The sequence below is a fragment of the Terrapene carolina genome, unplaced genomic scaffold (genome assembly GCF_002925995.2).
Source record: "Terrapene carolina triunguis isolate 2854851 unplaced genomic scaffold, T_m_triunguis-2.0 Scaffold32982, whole genome shotgun sequence".
Taxonomy (NCBI): domain Eukaryota; kingdom Metazoa; phylum Chordata; order Testudines; family Emydidae; genus Terrapene; species Terrapene triunguis.
In genome coordinates this window covers 12,697-37,429 of record NW_020697333.1, presented here as the reverse complement: position 1 = coordinate 37,429, position 24,733 = coordinate 12,697, and the positions used below count along the sequence as shown (strand labels likewise).

Genomic DNA, 24,733 nt, shown 5'->3' with positions numbered 1-24,733 from the left:
GAAGAGTTTTCCTTAGGGAAAGGCTGATTCTACAAAATCTAAACGTTCCAAGGGAATACATCGATTTTGTGTAATTTTCTGATGAAAAATTATCAGAACAATTTGTTTAGATTGGAACATTTGGTTATGACTTTATTTGTTTTACTTTTGTTACGTTATATTACTATTTATAATATACAGGTGAAAACATCTGGACTTTCATATTATATTATATTATATTATATTATATTATATTATATTATATTATATTATAAAGCAGGAAATTCAAGTTGCTAAAGCTGAAATGGAAATATTTTGATCTTACTGAAATGAAATATTCAGATATGGTCCAACTGAAATCTGTTTTTAATTTTTCCAAAACAAAATTTGGAATTCCCATTCCGTGGACGTTTTCAAAGTTTAGTACTAATTCGGACTGAAAAGAAAATAGAAATTTTAGAATTTCCAAGGGAATTGGAATTCCAGTTTCCAACCAGTTTTTAACAATAGTAATGAGACCCACCTCCCACCCCCGTGCACCCCTAGAATCACCCCTCTCCCAGCTCCAAGCCCCAGCTCCCCCTGCACCCCAGAATCACCCCTCCCAGCTCTGCCATGCACTGAGCCACCTATGCCATAGAAAATCACATAGGGCAAATGTGAAGCATCTTCCTTCATTTACCACCCGGGGAGAGCAGAGGGGTCACATGGGAAATGCTCACTCACTTATGTGCATGATCCACAATGTCTCTGAGCGCGGCTGGGTTGATGCTCCCGACAGTTTCTGGCCCAAAGCAGAGGAGAAGGGGCAGCAGCAGGAGTCCAGCCCTGGGCAGCCATCCTGACACCTGCACAGGACCCCACAGAGTCAGCGTCAGCGCCCCTGAGCCTGGTGGAGATTGATGGGGTGGGGTGTGAATGGCAGACAGGTCTTCTGTGGGGCTCCATGGGCCAGGAGTGGGAGACAAGGGGGATTCACCTGGAATTCCATAGGGCAGGAGGAGGCGGTGGGGATTCACCAGGTTTCCATGGGGCAGGAGGTGGGGGGGACGCCTCACCAGGGTTTCCATGGGGCAGGAGGTGTGGGGGATGCCTCACCAGGGTTTCCATGGGGTAGGAGGTGGGGGGGATGCCTCACCAGGGTTTCTGTGGGGCAGGAGGAGGCGGGAGGGACTCATGAGGGTTGCCATGGGGCAGGAGGTGAGGGGCAGCAGGGACTCACCAGGGTTTCTATGGGGCAGGAGGAGGTGGGGTCAGGGAGGACTCACTAGGGTTTCCATGGTGCCGGAGCAGGGGGTGCTGTCACTCACTGACAGAGGCTCACACCGGATCCCCAGTGATGGGCTCTCAGCTCCCAGCCCCTCTTCTTATAGCCCCGTTCTCCCCCCTCCCTTGCTGCAGAGGGGTGGTGCCCACTCCTGCTGTCCCCGTGCCCAGTCCAGCAGCAGGGGAAGTGGGACTCAGCTACTTCATTCAATATTTCCTTGAAAGAAAACTCCATGGGGCTGAGCCAGGACGGGTGGGGCAGACAGGGGAATGGGATGGAAGGTGGCCAGGGGGAGGGCAGACATGGTGGGGGATGGGAGGTGGCGGGGCAGATGGGGAGAGGGAGGGGAGGTGATGAGGGCTAGTACAGATGTGGGTGAGAGATGGGCCAGGGCAAAAAGCAGTGGGGGATGGGCAGTGGTGAAGGCCGGCCAGGGCAGACTCCAGGCTGGAGCGTTGGCCCCGTCCGGGTGGGGTTGGTTTGTCTCACGCTGGTGGTGACAGGGTGAAGTTCCTGATTCTCCTCCTCATGAGCAAGGCCTGGGGCCTCACATCTCTGTCCCTGTGTCTGGCGCTGTGGCCCTCTGTGCTCCAAAGCAGCACCCTGGCACCCCCATATTTACCATGGTGATATAATTATGCTATGTTGTGTACACATTGTGTCTTGTGAGGCATCATTCACAAAGGCTTGATCTGTTCAACATTAATGTTCTGGTGGATTCTATGTGCTGTCATTGTATGGGCAGTTATGAAGTTGTGCTTGGTGTGTGTCACTGGAAAATATTGTGAAGTTGGGAACACCCACAACCAGTCTTTCAGGGACAACAGTGTAGAAGCCAGACAGTGCTGATGGCCCATTAAGGGGAATGCACACTCCCAAGGATTATCACATGTGTTCAATGAAGGCTTCTCAGAGGGAGCCCGTAGACGATGGACACGGCTTGATTCATGTCATAGCAAAAGATCTTTCCAGCAAGCTGGAAGAACCTATAAAGGAAGGAAAGTGACTTTTGGCCTCTCGCCCCCCACAACTCAACATCTGGAAGCACGTCTGGAGAATCATAGAATATCAGGGTTGGAAGGGACCTCAGGAGGTTCTAGTCCAATCCCCTGCTCAAAGCAGGACCAATCGCCAACTAAATCATCCCAGCCAGGGCTTTGTCAAGCCTGACCTTAAAAACCTCTAAGGAAGGAGATTCCACCACCTCCCTAGGTGGTAGAACAAAGACTGTGAACAGGGGAGATGGTTCCAGGCTGCAAAGGAGAATCCCAGCCTATGTACTGAGGAACTCGACCATCTATCGGGTGTAGCCAATGATTACAGTTTGGTATTCATTTATCGTGTGATGTTACGATTACATTCTATATGCTCATTATATGTTAATCAGAATTGATTTATAGGATTATAATAGTATAAGATTAAGCAATATTTCGAGGAACTAGGTAATAAGTCAGACAAGCTGAAACACAAGAAGACTGAAGGCTGAGGCCGGCTGATAGACTTTAGCTTATCTATTTTACGCCTTGGATACAAGCTGGCGACCTAAAAATGACCTGATCCCCTAAAATTCTAAGAAAAGAGGCAGAAACAGGTAATATTGAGAAAATAAAAGTGGGAAAGTTAAATTTAAATCATAAAAATTCTGTAACAACAAAATGTGCTTATAACACGTGCCTTAAACCACAAGACAAAGGCGGTACATCGACCTACCCAGCCTATAGAATTTGGGGTCCCTCGTGTCTGCAGGGAATATAGACCAATAAGAAAGAGAGGGACGATGCTGTCATGTACATGTGCAGACTATAGATATAGACAGAGTCACAGTATCAAAAAGGATGCCCAAAGAAGGCAAATTGAGCTTCCTATGGGAAACTCCAGCAGAAACCACTCCCATATTGACAATCAATCCATGCGAGGACCGACAGATTTTGAGAGGGCCGACAGATTCTAACGCCACCTAGGAGGATGTAATTATGTCTATAGTTATAATTAGTGCATGGCACATATCTTGATTTGGAATTATATGTGCGGTAAAGTTTTTGATTATATTGGCAACTTTAATAAAACTACTAAAAGATAAGTTTTAAGCTCTTGTAATTGTATGTGTTACTTGCCTATGGTTTCCTGTGTTCCTGTGGGTCCCAAATCTAGAACAGAGACATAGAATCATAGAATAACAAGGTTGGAAGGGACCTCAGGAGGTCATCTAGTCCAACCCCCTGCTCAAAGCAGGACCAATTCCCAACTAAATCATCCCAGCCAGGGCTTTGTCAAACCTGACCTTAAAAACCTCTAAGGAAGGAGATTCCACCACCTCCCTAGGTAACCCATTCCAGTGCTTCACCACCCTCCTAGTGAAAAAGTTTTTCCTAATATCCAACCTAAACCTCCCCCACTGCAACTGGAGACCATTACTCCTTGTTCTGTCATCTGGTACCAGTGAGAACAGTCAGACAATTCTGTTGAACCTGAGACTGTAGCCACCAGAGCTGAACCCAAGGAAATGTGATTGACGTTAAATAGAATGAAAGGCGACTGATCTGGTGCCAAACCCCAGGACCATAGAAAACACTTGAAACCATAAAGAACACGTGGAACCATAGTAAACATAGAAACCCGATTCCCCCCGCTGGCCCCTGGGCACCTGGCTCCACAGGAACTTGAGTGCCCTGGGGCCCTGCTCCAGGTGGCCAGGGCCCAGGGGAAGGGATCCTCAGGGGTCACAGCTCCCCTCCTGGGAAGGGGCGGCCAGGCTGGGAGCCAGGGACCAAGCTGAGGGACTGCGGGGCAGACCGAGCAACACCCACATTTCCTGCTCTCCTCCTTGCCCCCTACCCTGCCCCCTGCTCTCCCCCAAACTGCCAGAAATACCTTCTCTGCATCCCCACGGAGACCCCATCACTGTGCTGCTCTACCCCCTCTTGTCCAGCCCACTGGGCATCCTCGCTCTGCCCTGGTCCCTCCTTCTCACCCGGATCCCAGCCACATTCTCCTGGGGGGGTCCCTTTGCCCCCAGAGGAAGGGTGAGGGGATCAGGAGGGAAGCCCTGGCCTGCTCCCCACTCCCTGCCACAGACAAGGCCACCAGTGGCTGGTCCCTCAGGAGTGGAGGCTGCCGGCCCCACGGCTCTTGTTCCACCACCCTGGCCACAAGGGTCGTTTATTTCTCAAGCTGTGGCTGCGCCAGCAGGGGAAGCTTGGGACCATCACAAGCCAAACCTTCATCCCAATGTCCCCAGAAGGCTGTAGGGGGCAGAGATGCTGCTGGCGTGGGGCTCTCGGTTACATTTCTCTGTCCTGGACCCACCCCAAACCTCCGTCAGTCCTGGATCCTAGCGAAACGCCGTCTGGTTTGGCAAAGGTGGTTCTGCGTTTCTGCCAATCCCTGCAGGGCGCTTTCCAGAGGGAAAATCTGCCCCTGCTGAGCACCAGTATGGAACCCACACATATGTGCCAGGCTCCAATCTAGAACCCCTCCTCCCCGAGTGTGTAACAGCCTCCAGTCTAGAACCCCTGCCCCTCCTGAGTGTGCACCCGGCTCCGATCTAGAACCCCTGCCTCCGTGTTCATGTGGCTCCTATCTAGAACCTCTGTCCCATCTGGAGTGTGCACCTGGCTCAAATCTAGAACCCACACCCCATCCTGACTCTGTTCCACACTCCAGTGTAGAACCCCCTCACTTCTTATCGACCTCTGTGCTTCAGTCTAGAACCTCTGCCCCTTCCCCGAGCAAGAGTTGAACTCCAGTCTAGAACCCCCACCCCACTTCACTTCAAGCTCCCCGCTAGAACCTCTCCCCACCCCGGGGTGACCTTGGAGTGAGGATTCACAGCTGGAGCAGCTCCACTGAGGTCAGGGCCAAATGGCACCCGCTGGGACCTGCCCCATTGTCTCCAATAGCTCGGGGCCGATTGGCACCCACTGGGACCTGCCCCATTTAATCCAATGGCTTGGGGCCAATTGGCACACGGTGGGACCTGACCGACGTCCCATTTCGTTGCACAGTGCTGCTGGCACAGACAGCCGCAATCCAATCTCGCTTGATCTAAATGTTTTTGTAATGCTTGCAGGTAGGCTTTTAATTTTATTTCCTCTACCTCTGAGTCACTGGTATACCACAAAAGATGCTCTGGCATTCGCATAGTTTGTTTAGCTATAACCTCAAAGGGTGTGTGATCTGTGGAGGCAGCTGGAGTTGCCCTGACGGCCATTAAAATGAGAGGATGTTCCAGTTCCATTTACTGGCATCTACCAGTTTTCGCAAGCATAAGTTTGATGGTGCGATTTGTTTGCTTTGCCATCCCTGATGATTGAGGTCTATATGGAATATGCAATTTTTGTTGCACTTCCAATAATGGTAGGCATTTTGGAAACACTTGTTCAGTAAAATGTGTTCCTCTGTCTGACTCTACCCCAGCAGGGAGTCCCCAGCGAGAAAATATTTGTTCAGTCAAGATTTTGCAGTAGCTACAACAGTATTTGCTTTTAAAGGAAATGCTTTTACCCACTCGGGTTAATAATAACCAAAAGGGATTGGTTTTCCCTTGGAGTTTTTGGTAAAGATCCCACAAAATCATTTTGAAAAGCTTGCCGTGGGCGCTTATATATTTGAGATCTTAAAGGAGCATTTTTTGTGGGGGTAGGAATTTGTTTTGTGCACAAACCATACCAAGTAACTGGTCAGATCTATAATGTATCCATATTTCCTTAGAAAGTTTATTCCCAGTAAGTTATAAGGTTCTTTTAGATTTGCTAGTGCAAACATTTCCTTTTTAAGTCTTCTATTTTTATCACCACTGGTTTTGATAATACAGCTGTGATCTGGTTACTTGCAAAGGCTGCTAACACTTCGGGTTGTCCTGATGATAAAGGGGATAATTCTGGATTTTTGTCATTGATTATGTTGATTGAGGCTTTAGTATCAATAATAAATTGAAAATGGTGACCCCTCACCATTGCTGAGAATGTGGGTTTTCCATTTACATTTCTTTCTAATGAGGCTATAATTTTACATGGGGTCTTTTGGAATTACATATTCTGTTCCTTTAGGCGTACATTTTTTTTGTTTCTTGGCTTTTATGCTTCATATGCGGTGTTGAAATTCAGGCTGCCAGTTCAGTCCCTACTACAATGGGCTGAGGTGGGGTGTATTGGTTGTCCAACATTATGGCATTCATTTGCTGTTGTATTTCTTGCGTTTCACGTTTGTGAAAATCTAGCGTTTTTCCAATTTGGCGAAGTTCTTTTATAATCATCCATCCTAGGACTAGGGGGGTTGATCAATTGGGCTTCTCAGATGGAAGCGGTAACGATTCATGTCAGGCATGAATTGTTTCCTGCTTGTGATTGGTGAAGATGGTATGGAGCGTGTCCCTGTCTCATCATTCATGTTTCTAGGGTTATAATATCTGGGATTTTGAAGTTGGGGATGTCGTGATATGGCCCCTTTTTGGTCTGATTTGATTTTAATATTATTTAACCCTCTTGGACTAGATGATTGGCCTTGTGTCTCAGTCTGTGAGCCTTCTACTTTAACTATTGCTTTATCAGAGGCTCCTTGAACAGTTGCTATAGGAGGACGATTTCTCTTTGGATTTTTTTGTTGGGTTTCAATATAACTCTAAGCTTTAGACAATAAGTCCAGCACTTCTGGAAGAGTGCTTCCAGGGTTAACATGCATTATTACTTTACCCCGAACTGCTGGTAAAGAATTGTTAACAAACAAATTAATACATTGTGGGTTTGTTTCCTGGCCAGGCATTTCATTAGAGAGCCAAGCGGCTGAAAGTCTATTGTGAAATGTATGCGGTGACTTGCCTTCCCATTGCTTCATGTAAGCTACCAAAGTCACTCCTGCCTGGCCTGGGGACATGTTGCTTTTTAACAACCCTACGGTGTCTTTAAATGACTTGTCTTGTTTTGAAACTTTGGGGGCAGTGTATTTCATAAAGCCCTGTCTGCAGTTAACTGTAAAATCTTAACCTTGTCTTCATCTAACTGAAACAATTTGACTACAGTTTCTAAATGTACGGTGTGAGCAGCCACCAGATTTGCTTTTTTTTTTTTTTTTTTTGGCCCCACCGTTTTGATGTCATCTTCTGAGGTTTTTATACTTGTTACTATGGCTACTGGAGAGATATGGTTACTGGGTTCTATAGATTCCACATTAGAAATTGATTCTTTTTTCTCTTTTACAGTTACATTGGGGAGTCTGGGTTCCTCTTCCTCTAGAGGAATTGGTATCTGCCAAGTTTGGGCAACTTTAACAGTGGACAATTTAGGTAGGGAATTTTGCTGTAACCTTTTACATTTTCGTTTGGCTGGGGTAGGTGCCTGCACCTTAGAAAAGTCCGGCCCTGGCATGGGTTTCTGTGGAGGCTCTGGTTTGGGCTCTAAAGTGTCTTGGGGTACAATGGACATGTTAGATTTAAAATGAATGATGCCACTTGTTCTTTTTATTATGGCTTCTGACTTGATTGGCTTAGCGATATTACAGTTACTTTTAGATTGCAAAGACTATTGTCTTTCTTGAGAGATACTGATATCCAGAATTTCATCCTTACAGGTTTTTACAGCAACTTCTACAGTTCCCTGAGTTTCTTGCAATAAATGACCCTGTTGTGGATGGGCTTGCAAGATATTTGGCTTACCCATTTTTGTTCTTCCCCCTCCTCTTTCACAATAGATACTAATTGTCATTATCTTTATTTTCTGGTTTAATCCTTTAATAAAGTTTTGATCAAAACTTTCACTAACACTGGCTGTGACCTGCTTTTTTTTCCCCACTAACAGCTTTTTCAGATTCCCCGCTTCCCCCTCCCCTGAATTTTTGGCAACTGTATTTGCGTCTGATACTTTCTCTATTCCTAAGTTTCCTGTTGCTCTTCCTGTCTGATTTTAGTTTTCAGTCTGCTTGAAAAATAAGACTATAGCAGTCGGGCTATATTACCGCCCACCTGACCAGGATGGTGATAGTGACTCTGAAATGCTCAGGGAGATTAGAGAGCCTATTAACATAAAAAAGTCAATAATAATAATGGCGGATTTCAACTATCCCCATATTGACTGGGTACATATCACCTCAGGAAGGGATGCTGAGATAAAATTTCTTGACACCTTAAATGACTGCTTCTTGGAGCAGCTGGTCCTGGAACCCACCAGAGGATGGTTCCCCTCCAGGAGCTCCCAGTGCCGTCCCTGCCAATGACATCCCTGTGGGGACCACCAGGGAGCCATCGGGCTGTGTCCCCCATCTGCACCCAACCGGTGCCCCCACCCCAGGGAGACTGTGGGTGGGAGGCAGGCCCCCAGCTGGGACAATGGGGCAGGGAGGTTCGTGTCACTCATGGGCAGGGCTGGGGCCTGTCCTGGTGGGGTGCTTGCCCTGACAAAGGGATTCATGGCCCAGCCTGCCCGGTTGAGACCTCCACCACCACACCATGCCAGACACAGGGCGTCCTCACTGGCCAAGCTCCCCCCGCTGTCGCAAATGTGGCTTGGGAAGTAAACGGCCCCTTGCGATGGTGACGGTGGTGCAAGAGCTGTGTGGCCGGGAGGCCTCACTCCTGAGCCTTACGCCAACCCCTCGCCTCAGCCCTGGCCGAGCTTCCCCTGTGGCCTAACCTTGGTTTGAGAAAGAAACAGCCCTTGTGGCCGTGCTGGTGGCGCAAGAGCCGTGGGGCCGCCAGCCTCCAGCCCCTGAGGGACCAGCCTCTGGTGACCTTGTGTGTGGCAGGGAGTGGGGAGCGGGCAAGGGCCTCCCTCCCCAGCCCCTCATCCTTTCTGTGGGGACAAAGGGACCTCCCTGTCCCCAGCCCCCTCCTAGGGTGACCAGATAGCAAGTATGAAAAATCAAGACAGGGAGCGGGGGGGGGGGGGTGTAATAGGCGCCTATATAAGAAAATTCCCCTCAAAATCAGGACTGTCCCTATAAAATCAGGACATCTGCTCACCCTACCCCCTCCAGAGGAATTCAGCTGGAACGGTCTTTGGCCTGGGTCAGAACCAGGGAACAAGTGACGGGCGTCTCACACAGCACGTACCCGTCTGACTCAACCCCTGGATCATAAACAGAAGCTGGTCTATTGGACCAGGTGCTGATGGGCCGGCTGCTGTCCCGGCCGCCGTGCCAGGGGCTGAGTCGGGTCTCCTGTGCTACAGGCACAAGCTGCTGCCGCTTGGGAGCCAGCCTGGGAAGAGGTTTTCTGGGCAGAGCTGGATGAAGATGTCCTGGCATCCAACCTCTGGGCAGAGATGCCAGGGGCCAGGACCATGGGAGCTTTATTGGCCTCCGTCGCCAGGCAGAGAATCAGCAACTTCATCCATCACACATGTAATGAACAGAGTGTGATGGAAACTCCTCATGACACTACCCCGATGGCGCCCCCTGCCCTAGGGACCCCCAACCCGACTCCACCCTCTGCCCTGGAACCAGCAACCCTCTGCACCTGCTGCCTGGAGACACCCAACCCCATGGAACACCTGCCCTGAGACCCCCCCAGCCCGATGCTATCCCCTGCCCTGGGACCCCCGCCCAACTATGAGTCCTGCCCATGGACTTCTAGCTCAGGTGCACCTCCTTCCCCAGGTCCCCTGTAACGATGCTGGTTCTGGGGGACCCAACTGAGAGTGCCAATTCAGGACAAATTGCTTAAACGGGGCAGTTACAGCCCAAGGCTGGGGTTTTTCTACCTCTAAGGCAAACCAAACCAGCCAGACTAAGAGGACTTTGGTCTCAATCCACTGGCTAACCACAAACAATTCCCTTAGACACTCCAGTTTCCCAGTATCACCACCAGTGCCACTCGTTATGGGGACAAATGGTTATGAAAACCAATACCCCAGTAAAAGAAAAAAGGTTCTCTCGATCCCAAAGGACCAAGCCCCAGACCCAGGTCAATATATAAATCAGATTTTCCCCACAAATCATGCTGTTGCCAATCCTTTAGAATCTAAAGGTTTATTCATAAAAGGAAAAAGATAGAGATGAGACTAGAATTGGTTAAATGGAATCAATTACATACAGTAATGGCAAAGTTCTTGGTTCAGGTTTGTAGCAGTGATAGAATAAACTGCAGGTTCAAATCAAGTCTCTGGAACATCCCCAGCTGGGATGGGTCATTCAGTCCTTTGTTCAGAGCTTCAGTTTGTAGCAAAGTTCCTCCAGAGGTAAGAAGGATTGAAGACAAGATGGAGATGAGGCATCAGTCTTTTATAGTCTTTTCCAGGTGTAAGAATACCTCTTTGTCCTTATTGTGGAAAAGTACAGCAAAATGGGGTCTGGAGTCACATGGGCCAGTCCCTGCATACTTTGCTGAGTTGCAAGGCATATTTGCCTTCTCTCAATGGGTCAATTGTATAGCTGATGGTCCTTAATGGGCCATCAAGCAGGGTAGGCAGAGCTAACACCAACTTGTCTGGGATGTCTCCCAGAAGCATAGCATAAGTTTGAAATACAGACAATATAGAGCCAATATTCATAACTTCAACTACAAAATTGAAACACACATATAGACAGCATAATCATAACCAGCAAACCATAACCTTGTCTTAGACACCTCATTTGACCGCCTTTATACAAGATTTGGTGCCACTACAGGACTTTGGTTGCAACCATGTTCTATATGGTCCCAGATTATGTCAATAACGTCACAACCCCCATCCCAATTTCACCCCCCTGCCTGGACCCCCCCCCCCCCCCCCGACTGTGTCCCCTGCCCCAGGAACTCTATCCCCACACAGACTCTGACCCCTGCCTGGGACCCGCTCCTCAACTGCAGTCCCTTCCCCAGGACCCCCCAACCTCACTGTGCCACCAGCCCCAGGACCCTCATCCCCAACAGGGCCACACCCTCAGGTGGCATCCACCAGGCTCAGGGAGCCCCCCCCCCCAATCCGGACCCATAACCCTCTCCCCTGCCCCAGTTCCTCAGGGTTTGATCACCTCCCTTTGCACCAGTGAGGGGGCACTGGGTCTTGTGAGCCATGGTGACAAAGATGGCTGCCTCCTCCCCCTGGGGGGGATAGACTGTGTGGGGCCCACACAGGGGGCTCCTTCACCCCCAGATGCCACAGGATCAGCCCCACAATGGGATGGGGGGGCAAGAGGGATATGCTATAATAATGGCTTGAAGCCCAGGGTGACAGAGCCCCCAGATTGGCCTCAGCCCAAGCCCCCATCCCTGACCTCTTGGGCCCCCAAGCAGGTCAGCCTGTCCCCGCACTGGCTGGACTCCAGACATCAGTGCGGCCAGGCAGGAGACACTGGGTCAGTCACCCTCGAAGGGCTTGGGGCCAGGCCGAGGCCTCCTCAGCCCCACAGGTCCATTACTAGTCCATCTGGCATTGGCAGGACCTCTGTGGGTGCTGTGGCCAGGGGGGTTCAGAGGCTGGTATTGCCGTGGGCCCCATGGGGGCTGGACATTGCTAACAGCCCGGAAATCAGAGCAGTGTGAGCCAGTGGGCTTCCCACACGCCGCAGGGACCGACGCACCAGCAAGGGCTTTGGCCACAAGCGGGTTGGTAACCGTGCTGCCAGATGGGCCCCAGTACAGGCACCCCTACCAACTGGGGCTGGCTCCAGGACAGCGAGAGGAATGGGGCCACCCCATCCATCACTGGCAATTTTAAAACAAAGATTGGATGTTTTTCTAAAAGTTCTGCTCTAGGAATTGTTTGGGGGACGTTCCCTGGCCTGTGCTATACAGGGCTCAGCCTGGATCACCCTGGTCCCTGCTGGCCTCGGGATCTATGACTCTACGGGCAGAGATAGATGGAAAGCGGCATGGCCGCTCCACGGGAAATGTGACATTTCCGGAATCTGTTGTCAGTCCGAATGCAAATGAAAAGCCGACGTTTCAAAATTGTTTGTAGAATGTTTTCTTGTTACCCTTTATGTCTCTAGCTAGTTTGATCTCCTTTTGTGCCTTGGCCTTTCTAATTTTGTCCCTGCATACTTGTGTTATTTGTTTATATTTATCCTTTGTAATTTGACCTAGTTTCCACTTTTTGTAGGACTCTTGTTTGATTTTTAGATCATTCAAGATCTCCTGGTTAAGCCAGGGTGGTCTCTTGCCATACTTCCTATCTTTCATATGCAGTGGAATAATTTGGTCTTGTGCCCTTAATAATGTCTCTTTGAAAAACTGCCAACTGTCTTCAGTTGTTTCAAATGTTGCGCTTTGATTTGTTATAGATAGATAGATACCATAACACTAACATTCAGATTTCAATATAATATAAAAGTTGAAATGACAAGAATTGAAACCATAAATTCAAAATGAAACACTTTTTTAGAAGGAAATGTCTCAATTAATATTTTGTAATAAAGTAACGTTTGTAATAAAATGTTTCAGTCCAATATTTATAAAACATTATACTTTAATAAAAAATGAAATATAGATGACATACTATAATATTAATATTTTGTTTCAGTATGGTAAAATGCTTCATTCTGACCATTTTGAAACATTAAACTACAATATAAAATAAAATATATAAAATATATTTACAATAATATAAAAATCCAGATTTCAATATAAAAGTTGAAATGAAAAGAATTGAAACAATAAATTCAAAATGTAATGTATTCCCCTCATCAGAAGGAAACATTTCAATTAATAGTTTGAAGTAAAGTAACATGTTTCATTTGGATAATTAATTAATATTTTGTAAAAATGTATAATGTTTCTGTCCAATAATGTCAAAACATTATACTATATTATAAAATAAAATATATACTATGATGTTAATGTTAATATTTTGTTGAAGGTAAAATGCTTTGCTCTGATCATTTGGAAACTTTAACTATAATATCAAATAAACTATATAAAACAGGAGATATATATAACATATTAAAATTCACATTGTATTATTACAATGTAATTAAAGTCAAAATGAAATTAACTGAAATGATAAATTCAAATTGAAACGTTTTTCCCTCGTGGGAAGGAAACTTTTCTGCATCATTGCAGTGAATTGAGACCCTCAAAGGGACTTGTTTCCAACCTTTCTCATATAAAATCTCATCTAAATCAACACCTCAAAACCAACACATTTTGCCGAACCTTCATTTTCCGATGGAAAACTCATTCGGTCGGCAATTTTACCAACCAGATCTACCGACGTGCATTAACTTCATCACCTAATGCTGGAACATGATCATGAGATTGCTCGTTTTCATGGAGGTTTCCAGTATTAATGTGGCGGGGGTGGAGGGAGGGGACACAGGGACTCTCAGCCCCACTCGCACCAACTCACTGTCCCTGGCTCCGCCTGCTCCCCACTGGTTGCCTGACCCACAGCCCTGCCCGGAGCCCTTAAACTGTCCAGTGTGAAACTGGGGTCTGGACTGGAGGTGCTGCTCTGTGAGCTTCCATCCGTCTGATCCAGCCAGTGGGGGGCTGGCTGGGAACATGCAAACTAGGGTCTGCTCCTTGCATTAGTCACGTGTCCTCCTCCTGTTCACCAGCAGATGGCAGCAGGTGGCCAGGTTAATAGGTTAATTAATAGAAGTTCGGAGCCTCACTCTGCCGCTGTTGGGGTTGACTTCGGATTCACCCCTAACAAGGCCCAGAATCTGGGGTCAGAACCTGTTGGGCCCCACTGCAGTTAAAGGCCTCAGCATTTCTGGGGTGAATAATCTGCAAAAACAAACCAGCTCAGGGCCAGTTTGTAGAGGACGGGAGTGAAGATCTCCCCGTTTAGTGCTGGCGTTGTTGTGTGGGAATTTACCATATACAATTCAGCTGAGCCGCACCCATTCACACTAGCTGGGGACCTGGCCCATTGACGCCAACGGAGTTAAGCCGATTTGCAGCAGCTGGGGACATGGCCCATTGACCCCTTTTTCTCTTGAGTGTGTCGCGCTGTAGATCCAAGAATGCTCTTTCAAAGGGGGTGGGCACAGCATTGTTGGTTGTGGTTTCTCCCTACTAAACAAGAGGTCCTGGGGTCATATCCCAGCAGTCTCTGCTCTAAGTGTTTTTTTGTCTAAAGGGAGGGGGGGTAATTAACCATTGGAACATTCTGCCGAGGGTCATGGTGGATTCTCCATCACTGGCAATTTTTAAAATCGAGATTGGATGTTTTTCTACCAGCTCTGCTCTAGGAATTGCTGTGGGGCCATTCTCCGGCCTGTGTGATCCAGGAGGTCCAAGTGGATGATCTCAATGGACCCTTCTGGCCTTGGGACCTCCTAGAGGGACAGGGGGGCCCCCATGTTCGAACACATGCACACAAAGTTAGGGAGAGAGGATCAGACCTCCCCCCCTCCAGATCTTGGCAGACAGCTCCTATTCTCCCCCAGTCCCTCAAACCATGTCCCACTTCCCAGTGTCCCACTCCACCTGACCCCCCAACTCTCTCCTACCCACCTCTCCCCATAATCCCCCCTCCACTCCCTATTCCTGCCTACTTTTCCACCCCAATCACCCTCTCCTCCCAGTGCGGATTTGCACCTGTAATTTATTCTCTGTTCAGAACTCTGTACAGCTCTGCCTGGGTATTCGGCTGTGCTCAGATTTCATTTCCCCTGTGGCAGAGGCAGCACGTAGCAAGATGCCTTGTTTAATTTCCGATTTCTGCCTTGGGTTGGGTTTGAGCTCACAGTGCTAACTCTGTGTTGCGTGGATCCAGAGGCTGCTATAGTCCATGCTGAGCTAATCACACACAGTGCAAAGTGTTCCGTGCATGAGCCTTAAAACTGCTCAGCACACGTCTAACTGGAGACCCAAACTTCAGCTAATGGCACTAGAATTATATTTCTCCCCAGAGGGCTAAGTGGGGCTGTGCCCTCGGTTGGGAGTGAGCCGCAAGCAGCTAAGGCCCCAGCGCGATGGTCTGGGCCCCGGCTTCATCTCTAGCCACATCCAAAAACAAAAAAGTTGAAAAAAAAAAAAAAAAAGGGAACTTTAAGCCAAGCTGTTTTTTTCAGGGGGGCTGTAGCTTGGGGACCCCTTGGTCGAATGGGACCAAATTTGGAGGAGAAATCGAGCCCCCTGTTCCCATGAGACACACCAAGTTTCAAGGCAATCAGAGTAATCTTGCAGATTTTAGCATAATTAGAGTCAAGCTTTAGACAGAAAGCTGGTCTGAGCCTTCATTACAGCAGAGTGCCTCGTTTGTCTGTTCCTCGATCTGTCTGCTTCCCTCACAGACTCAGCCTCTCCCTGCTGCACTTTCCCGTTTATTTAAAAGGGGCGATTGTACTCCTCGTGCACCACAGATGGACAAAGGGACAAGAAGCTCTGGTGGACAACCACCGACAACTATGACAAGGACGACTGGTGGAGGTTCTGCTCTCCCATGGGTGAGGCCTGGCTGCCTCCGCTTCTCGCTCCGTTCTCCTGCCCAGCACAGCAGCCATTCCACTGGGCCCTAAGGCCAGGGAAGCCGGCCCATCTGCTGCAAGGAAACGTCCCAGCTCCAAATTCACTGGTCAGACTTTTCTGAGACCATAACTTCCAGCTGGAGAGAGGTGCCTTGGGAAACGCTCCTTAGACACCTGCCTGCGCCTCTGTGAGCCTAAAAACCTTTGAAAATTTAGTCCCAGGCGCCTAATGCCCGGATTTTCAAAGATATTTAGTGGTTGCTGCCTTGGTGTTGCAAGGCTAACTGATTTAAGAGCCTAAATGTCATTTTCAAAATGCATTTAGGTCCTTAGGAGCCAAAATCTCATTGACAATCAATGCGATTTTCATCTAAGTGCCTAAATCCCTTTGGAAAATGAGATTTAGTCTCTCACCACAGTTGGCTTTGCAACACTGAGCACAGCAATGCCTGAATGCCTTTAAAAATCTGGGTCTAGATGACTTGGAGAATGGGACTTACACACCTAAGATGCTGTGGGTACGTCTACACAGCAAAAAAACCCCCCAAAAAACAAAAAACACAGCAGCAAGTCTCAGAACCCGGGTCAACTGACTCAGTGGCTTCCTTTCTAATCCTGGGTAAATCACCGCCCCACCCCGTGCCTCAGGTTCCCCTCCCATCCTTTGTCTGTCAAACCTAATTTGATTGTGAGCTTTGACTCTCTCTCCCTGTGTGTCTGGGCACTGCTTGGCACAGTGGGGCCCTGATCTTGGCTGGTGACGAAGCTGAGTGAGTTTCCTGGGAAATAGTTTAGTTGCTGAAAAAAAAGCAGCATCAACTGACCCAAAACCATTTAATAAATTTGCGTCTAGCTCCCGAGAATGACTCTGGAGCCGGGGCGCTCGCCGAAGCCGGGGGAGACTTGAGGCCGCGCTCTGGCTATTTCATTCCCATTCGCTTTCTCCACTTTTTTCAGGCTGACGAAAAATCTGAAACACGTTGGTTTGGGTGCAACTGAAACGAAACTTTTCTAGAACATTTTCAGAACTGCCAGTGAACCGAAAAGCCATTGTCATCCCCGCTGTGGGGGGAGGGAGAGTGTTTTACTACTAATGAATCCTGAGATGAGAATGTGGGTCTGACTCCATTGCAGACTGATTCTAGAGTCACTGCACTCAGCATCTGGCCCCCTTGTGCTGAGCAGCAGTTAAATCAGATCAAAGCCAGTTGCTACAGGACAAAGAGGACTTGGGGGTCAGATCAATTCTTAAATGAGAATGGAGAACTCCCTGTGAGTGGCAGTGTAGCTGTCTCTGGGGATCGAGCTGGTTCCTCTCCCCCGCCCCCTCCACACACACATCCCCGCCCCAGTGTTACCTAGGGCCAGATCCTCAGCTGCCGTAAATTGGCATCGCTCCATGGGTTTCACTGGATCCGCACTGCTTTACGCCAGCTGGGATCTGGCCACTGGCCTCAATGGCCACTGCTGATTGTCACTTGCCTTTCCTTGCTCTCTCCCCATTTCACTCTCAGGTCCAGACTCTCTGCCCTGCACCTTCTCCTTTAAGTACAAGGGGAAATCGTCCTCGGCCTGCACCAGGGACGGAAGCACCGACAAGTGGCTCTGGTGCGCGACCACCGGCGACTACGACAAGGACGGCAAATGGAAGTTCTGCACCCGGAAGGGCGAGTCCTTGCACTCTGTGTCGCGCTGCCTAGAGCGGGTCGCAGCTGAGAACACCCAGTCTCAGGACAGATCGCCAGAGAACAGGGCAGACACCCCCAAACTGGTGGGCTAGTCTCTCATTAGATTCACCAAGCCAGGAATAATGGAGCATGCCTGGATCACTAGGCTAGTTCTACCACAGAATACAGACAATCCCCTTCATATTCCAGCCCGTTTATCACCCAGGCAAGCTGGACTTTATGATGTAAGGCCGTGGCTCCCAATGTTTCCAGGCTACTGTACCCCCTTCAGGAGTCTGACTGGTCTTGGGTACCCCCAAGATTCACCTCACTTAAAACTACTTGCTGACAAAATCAGATATAAAAATACATAAAGTGCCACAGCCACACTGTTACTAAAAAATGGCTTTGTTTCTTGCCATATAGTTATAACATAAGTCCATTGGAATATAAATACTGTACTTCCATTTCAGTGTACACAGTATAAACAAGTCATTGTATGATATTGTCGTTTGTACTGACTTTGCTGGTGCTTTTTACGTAGCCTAGTGCAGGGGTTCTCGACCTTGGGCCTCGGCTTGTTCAGGATAAGCCCCTGGCAGGCCACGAGATGCAGGCCATGAGCATTGGCAGGTATGGCCGCTCGCAGCTCCCAGTGGCCGCGGTTCACCGTTCCCGGCCAATGGGAGCTGCGGGAAGCGGCACAGACTGGGCCACTGCATGGCCAGCACCCTCTTTGCCCTTGTGTCAGGGCCTCAGTCTGCAAACCCCAGCAGCCAGCCAGGAGCTGTCTCTCACGCCCCCAGACCTTGCTAGCAGCACTGCTCTGTCCAGGGTGCTGGCAGTTCTCTCAGCCCTCCAGAGACACAGTCCTTCCTCCCTGGGCTCCCAACAGAGAACTGCTGCCTCTACCCTGCAGCTCCCTTTTTATATGGGCCTGCTTCACCCTGATTGGCTGTTCCCCTCAGCCCTTCTCTGATTGGCTGCCTCCTGCGCAGCCTCCCTAGGGCTGCTTTTAACCCCTTTCCTGCCAGTGTGGGGCAGATGCCCCATCAGAGGGGATCTCAGTCCAATAGCTCAAACTCTCCCTGTTCAGAGGTCAGCAGAGATGGCAAGTCCATGCCCAAGGCTTCTCTTTTATAGTTGAAGCAGGTTAATGAGCTGACCATTATCATCAACTTGCTTCGATGAGGAAGGCAGCAGTGCACACAGCTTGAGTTCCCATTGGTCAATGCCATGACTCATGCATCTGTTCAATCCAATTCATGCAGCCATTCAAACTACAACGCTGGTTTGCAGGTGGTTTTTCAATGTAAATCACATGTTTCAGATAGACCAAGACTGTGGTTCTCAGCCTACTTATCATTGTGGGCCGCGTGTGCAACTCTCTGTGGGTTCTGTGGGCTGCATCCCCACAATATGTATACCACCTGTATGGCCCTGAGGATGTCACATGGGCCGCAGCTGTGTGCTGAGTGGGCCACAAGCCAACCACAGGCCGCAGGCTGAGAACCACTGGAAGACAATAACATCCTCATTCTAGTAAACTTCATCTAACTGATAAGTGCAGGCCTTTGATCTCATGGCAATTAGACAGACGCACACGTGATATAGCGGTAACTGCAGAGTGACATCAGGGTACGTTACACAGGAAGTTGGGGAATACAGACAAATGCAATTAGCACCTACGCTTGATTCTTATCAGCACAGATCAATGGGCTGGATTACACCACAGTGCCTCTTGGCCTGCCTTTAAGGATTACACACACCGGTGAATCAGCCAGTTAACTTTATCCTGAGCTGGTTTGCCAGCGCCACAGTCCGCACCTCCTGCTCCGTTCCCCTGCAGGGCACAGCACCATTCTGCACTACGGTAACACCAGGGAAACAGCCCCGCTGGCTGCAAGGAAACAGCCCCAGCTCCAAAGCCGTTGGCCAAGCTTTCTGGGGTCACCAGTTAATCCTCTCCTAGCAGCATTGGGCTTAAGGATCATTCGCCTTCTCTCCCTCTCTCCATTTGCACGAATATCTGTCGCTCCCACCCAGCGCAATCAGATGACGGTGCTCCGACGATGCCGTACCCTTCAGACACACACAGAGAAGGAATGAGACGCGGCAGGGAATGCGTGGTAATGTCACGGATATTAAAGTCTTAAGAAATACGGCTCTCTAATCTATCAGGCCAAGGTTTAGCCAGATCCACTGGCAGGCAGATGAAGCTACACAAATTCCAACGAGATGGATAATTAACCACTGGAACAACTTGCCACATGATGGAGGATCCCTAGGTGTCTATCTGGAGACTGGGCGTCTTTCTCAAAGATCTGCTCCAGCTCAGCTATAAGCTATTGGCTGGATGCAGGAGCCACTGTGTTATATAGAAGAGCTGATGAGATGACCAGAATGGTCTCTTCTGGCCTTAACATCTATGAATCTATAAAGATTTGAGCCACATGAGTTTGACTGGACCACATTAGTCCAGGAAGAAGAGGCAGGAATTAGTGTTTTTCAGCCAAATTCATGCCGACAAAACCTCGCCCACACAACACACCCCAGCCTTTTGTATCCACCTGCCACACATCTGGCGGGAGGTAGTTTAGCAAAGTTTCAAAGAGCGTGTAATGGGGTGAGTGACTTCCTTCGGGACATGCCTGCTCGGTCATGGAACTGCTGCTGAGTCTCCCACCCTGAACAGGTTCGATCTTTCCTATCTCTGCCTGGGAAACCTTCCGGCCATTAGACCAACTCCAGCAGCGTCCCTGGGGAACCAATGCAACGGCTGCGTTTGGGAAGAGAGAGCGGGGCTGTGGGAGAGGCAGGAAGGAGGGGGAGAGAAAACAGGACTGAGGATGGAAAACAAAAGCTGGGAAAATACAAATGAATGGAAAAAAAGGAGACAGAAAAAGAGAGGAGGGGAAATAGAGAGAGAAACACTCAGCCTGGCTGCTGCTAATGCTAATGAGCTCAGATCTCCAGAGACTGGAGAGCCTCTGGGTTTGTTATTTGTAACGATCGTCAGTCTCCATATCTGCTTTTGCTGCCAGGACTAGCGCTCTGCCCTGCGGGTCAGGACACCTGGGGTTTAGCTTTGACCAATCCACGACTTCCTTTGTAACCTTTGGGTCAGTCACATCCCTGCCCCGTGCCTCTGTCATAACTATAAAGGGAAGGGTAACAGCTCTCCTGTGTACAGTACTATAAAATCCCTCCTGGCCAGAGACTCCAAAATCCTTTTACCTGTAAAGGGTTAAGAAGCTCAGGTAACCTGGCTGACACCTGACCCAAAGGACCAATAAGGGGACAAGATACTTTCAAATCTTGGGGGGGGGGAAGGCTTTTGTTTGTGCTCTTTGTTTAAGGGGTTGTTCGCTCTTGGGACTGAGAGGGACCAGACATCAATCCAGGTTCTCCCCATCTTTCTAAACAAGTCTCTCATATTTCAAACTTGTAAGTAAAAAGCCAGGCAAGGCGTGTTAGTTTTACTTTGTTTTCTCAACTTGTGAATGTACCTTTTACTAGAGTGTTTATCTCTGTTTGCTGTACTTTGAACCTAAGATTAGAGGGGGGTCCTCTAAGCTCTTTAAGTTTGATTACCCTGTAAAGTTATTTTCCATACTGATTTTACAGAGATGATTTTTACCATTTTCTTTAATTAAAAGCCTTCTTTTTAAGAACCTGATTGATTTTTCCTTGTTTTTAGATCCAAGGGGGTTGGATCTGTATTCACCAGGAGTTGGTGGGGGAAAGGAGGGGGATGGTTAATTTCTCCTTGTTTTAAGATCCAAGGGGTTTGGATCTGTATTCACCAGGGAATTGGTGAAAGGTTTCTCAAGGCTTCCCAGAGAAGGGAATTAGCTTTGGGAATGGTGGCAGCGGACCAGATCTAAGCTAGTAGTTAAGTTTAGAAGTCTTCATGCAGGCCCCCACAGTTGTACCCTAAAGTTCAAAGTGGGGATACAGCCTTGACAGCCTCAGTTTCCCTTCCCACCCTTTGTCTATCTCATCTGTTTTGATTTTAATCTCTCTGAGGCATCCCATGTTTCTCCACTGGCACAATGGGGCCCCAATCTCGGTTGGGGTCTGCGCAGCGCCTGGCATAGTGAGGTCCCAATCTCAGTTGGGGTCATTCTAATAATAAATTCTGAGATGAGGGTCTGAGGCTGATTCTAGCTGCAGTCGTGGCATGACTCCAAATTGACTCTGGAGTAACTACAGTCCCGATCTGGTCCCTAGTTCCAAGATGCAGTTATGTCCCTTAGCATTTCTAGTGTAAATAAATCTGCAATAACGAACCAGATCAGAGGAAGAAAGTAAAGAACAGGGGTGAATTTGCACATCAGACCAGTTCCTTAATAGGAACAAAGACCTCCCTGTCCGTGCTGGTGTCACTACTAGCTGCTTTCCCCCTCTCATAGGGCCAGATTCGCCACTGGTGTAAATTGGCATCGCGCCGCCGGCTTCAGGGGATCTGTGCCGATTTATAGCGGCTCAGAATCCGGCCTTTTAATTCAAATGGAGCCAGGCCAATTTACACCCACTTGGGGATCTGGTCCATTGACTCCAATGGCGTGGGGCCAATTTATTTTGCTTGTGGTTGTGATTTGTCTCTTTTGATCTCTCGCCTTTTCTCTTCTCAGTCTCTCCCCCCTGCGCCTTCTGGTGCCATCCCGGGTGCAGGCCGCGCTGGTGCGCGACCACCATGAGCTACGACACGGATGGCAGGTGGAGGTACTGCAGCGTGACGGGTGAGTGCTGGCAGGCTTCACCTCTTACACCCTTCCGCTGCGCGGCACAGCGGCCGTTCGGCTCGGCCAGGGAAACAGCCCCCGTTCCCTGCAAGGAAACGACCCAGCTCCAAATCCGCTGGCCAAACTTTTCCCATACGCCAGTTAATTCCCTCCTGGGAGCATTTGATTGAACGATCGATCGGTCCCCCTCCCTCTTGCCACTCGTGAGCATATCCACTGCTCCTTCGTGTGCAAAAATCCACTCTGGCTTGGCCCAGTGACACAATGGTGCTCTCACAATGCCACACACTCGTGCCCCGAAAGCACACACACACACGTACACATGGGGCGGGAATGAGAAAGCACACATGCTGCGATGACATCTTATAGTACAAAAGACAGTATTCAAATATTAAAAAATAAGGCCCTTGGAATGCAACGGGGAACAAGTATGCCCAAGGAGTAGAAGGCTTTGGCCCAGCTATCCCCTTCAGAAGACTTCCCCAGACTGACTTAGGGATACTGGTGTGACTTCACCTTGCAGCCCCCAAAGAAAGAATTGGGTGGACTAAATGCACAGTGCCCCTCTATATCTGAAGCCTAGCAAGGGAGGTACGTGGATCCCACTAGAATTTAAAATGAAAAGTAAGGGAGGGGAGGCTCTGCTAGAGGACCTGGCCAGCTTTAGATAAAGTACCCGGCACGTAGGAGGATTTCCACTTCTGAGCCATGGAAGCAGAAATTGACTTTTCCTTTCCAGATTTAGCTAATATTCAGAAAGGGAATCTAGCACCTGCCTTCCAGATTTGAACACCTCAAAATTCAGGAGTGGTCAAGCTCAATTTGGGCAGCTGTTACTTCATTTCTCCCAAATCAAATATACTGATCCACTGTAACTTGCTGTAGAAAAAGTAGGATAAAATTGAGCAAGAAATGCTTCCCAGTGGTTATAAGGACTGGAATTGCTATTTTCAACAGCCATTGCCCTTTTTTTAAAAGTTTTATTTGTTTAAAAGGAAGACAGTGATATTGCATTGGTAAATTCCCCATAGAAACAAAGAGTGGAAGAAAAGAATAATAAAGGCACCTCAAGGTTTCCTCATTTATGTAGGCCAGTCTTATAATATGCATCCAGATATCCTCCAATCACACAAGCTGAAAATTGTTCCACTTTACTGCAGTTCTGTGACCATATGGGAACCAATCCTGTCTGTGTTCTGTGGCCCACCGCGACAAATCAAAAGCGGGGGGGTGGGGGGAAACCCGCCCCAGTAAATTTAAAGAAATGGAGGAAGATATCTTAGGAGATGTAAGTAAGGCTCAAAGGGAACTTGTACGGAAGCTCAAAACCAGCCCAGATGGGAAAATCGGGACCTCCCATGAGGTGAGAAATTTTCCCTTGAGACAGCTCCCTGCGATGGACGGTGGGGTAACGGAGGTTCATGCCCCTTGGAGCCCAACAGATATGTGTACTCTGGGCCTCAAATTCCCAAAAATTCGGGATGACCCTCTCCGCTTTAAAGAGGAGTTAGAGGTTGTTATTAATTGCTATAACCCCACTATGGGAGACCTAGACCAATTCCTGAGAAGCGTAATGCCCAGAGAAACACAAAGGCGTCTTTATGAGACAATGGAGTGGACAGACAAAGTGCAACCAGATAGAGAACAGTTGGCCGAGATGAGGGGAAATTGTTAGAAGCTATTCTTAAGGTCTGCCCACCAAAGGCCGATTGGACTAAAATAAACACTTGTAAACAAAGTAAAGGGGAGAACCCTGCTGATTATTTGGACCGGTTAAAATCAGTCTTTGAAAAATATTCAGGCATTAATAACGCTGAAACCCAAGCAGAGCAAGCCATCGTGGCCATTTTCGTCCAGGGTCTCCGCCCAAAAATTAGCGAACAGTTACGCCTGGGTCTAGTGGGTTGGGAAGGAAAGGGTTTAAGGGAGATCCTAGCTGCAGCCCAACATTATTTCCACCAAAGCGAGAAAAAAAAAGGGAAGACGCGGAGACGCACCTAATGGCTCTCCAAATCAATAATTTAAACCCCAAAATACAAGAAAGGAAATCGTACAATGGGAAGGAACCCAATCGACCCTATAGGTATGGGGAAGGAAACGCCAGGGGAGAAATACCCCCTGCTGCCATGCCATGGATAGGCGGAACCCCCGGACGCCCGCCAGCCTATTACTGCTTTGGATGTGGAGAGGGGGGGCATATCAAAAGGGCCTGCCCCCATCGGGATCGATGGGACTATAGAGAGCAAGGAAGGCCCCAGGCCCCGCAGTGGGAGGGCCCGTTTGCTGCAGCTCCACCACCCACACAGGTGGACTATAGATAGGACAGCCGTGAGACCTCATGTGACCTTATTGCCCCCGTTATCTCCTTGGATCAATCTGGCCCTTATGTTACCTGTACCATTAACCAAAGCCCGGTAAAGTGCTTAGACGACACCGGGGCTTCTCGGTCCACACTGCGAGTGGAGGAGTTCCCCTCCCTTCCCTTATCTGGGGAAGTTATTAACGCAGTAGGAGTCGGTAATGTCCCTATCCCCCATCCTGTGTCAACCCCACTGTTGATATCAATAGGCCCTTTGACAGAACAACATGCTTTCCTCCTTAGCCCTTGTTCCCCCGTCAACCTCCTGGGAAGCAGGGCCGGCTCCAGGCACCAGGCACCCAAGCTGGTGCTTGGGGCGGCACCTGGAGGGGGGCGGCGGCGCGGCGCTCTGGCCGCCGGGGGGGGGGAGAGCCGAGCCCCAGCC

At 48.9% G+C, this 24,733-nt stretch overlaps 1 protein-coding gene across 1 annotated transcript in view; it reads left to right on the top strand.

Annotated features, from left to right (window-relative positions):
- Nucleotides 1-1,167: 1,167 nt before the first annotated feature.
- The window catches only part of LOC113409400, a gene marked incomplete at its 3' end in the record, with an annotated part of 32,162 nt that continues 8,596 nt past the window's right edge, over nucleotides 1,168-24,733 (top strand). The window contains exons 1-5 of the mRNA XM_026663259.1: nucleotides 1,168-1,179; nucleotides 15,442-15,553; nucleotides 17,089-17,345; nucleotides 17,786-17,874; nucleotides 21,879-21,986. Coding sequence (XP_026519044.1) covers nucleotides 1,168-1,179; nucleotides 15,442-15,553; nucleotides 17,089-17,345; nucleotides 17,786-17,874; nucleotides 21,879-21,986 — 578 coding nt within the window. The remainder of the gene's footprint in view (nucleotides 1,180-15,441; nucleotides 15,554-17,088; nucleotides 17,346-17,785; nucleotides 17,875-21,878; nucleotides 21,987-24,733) is intronic.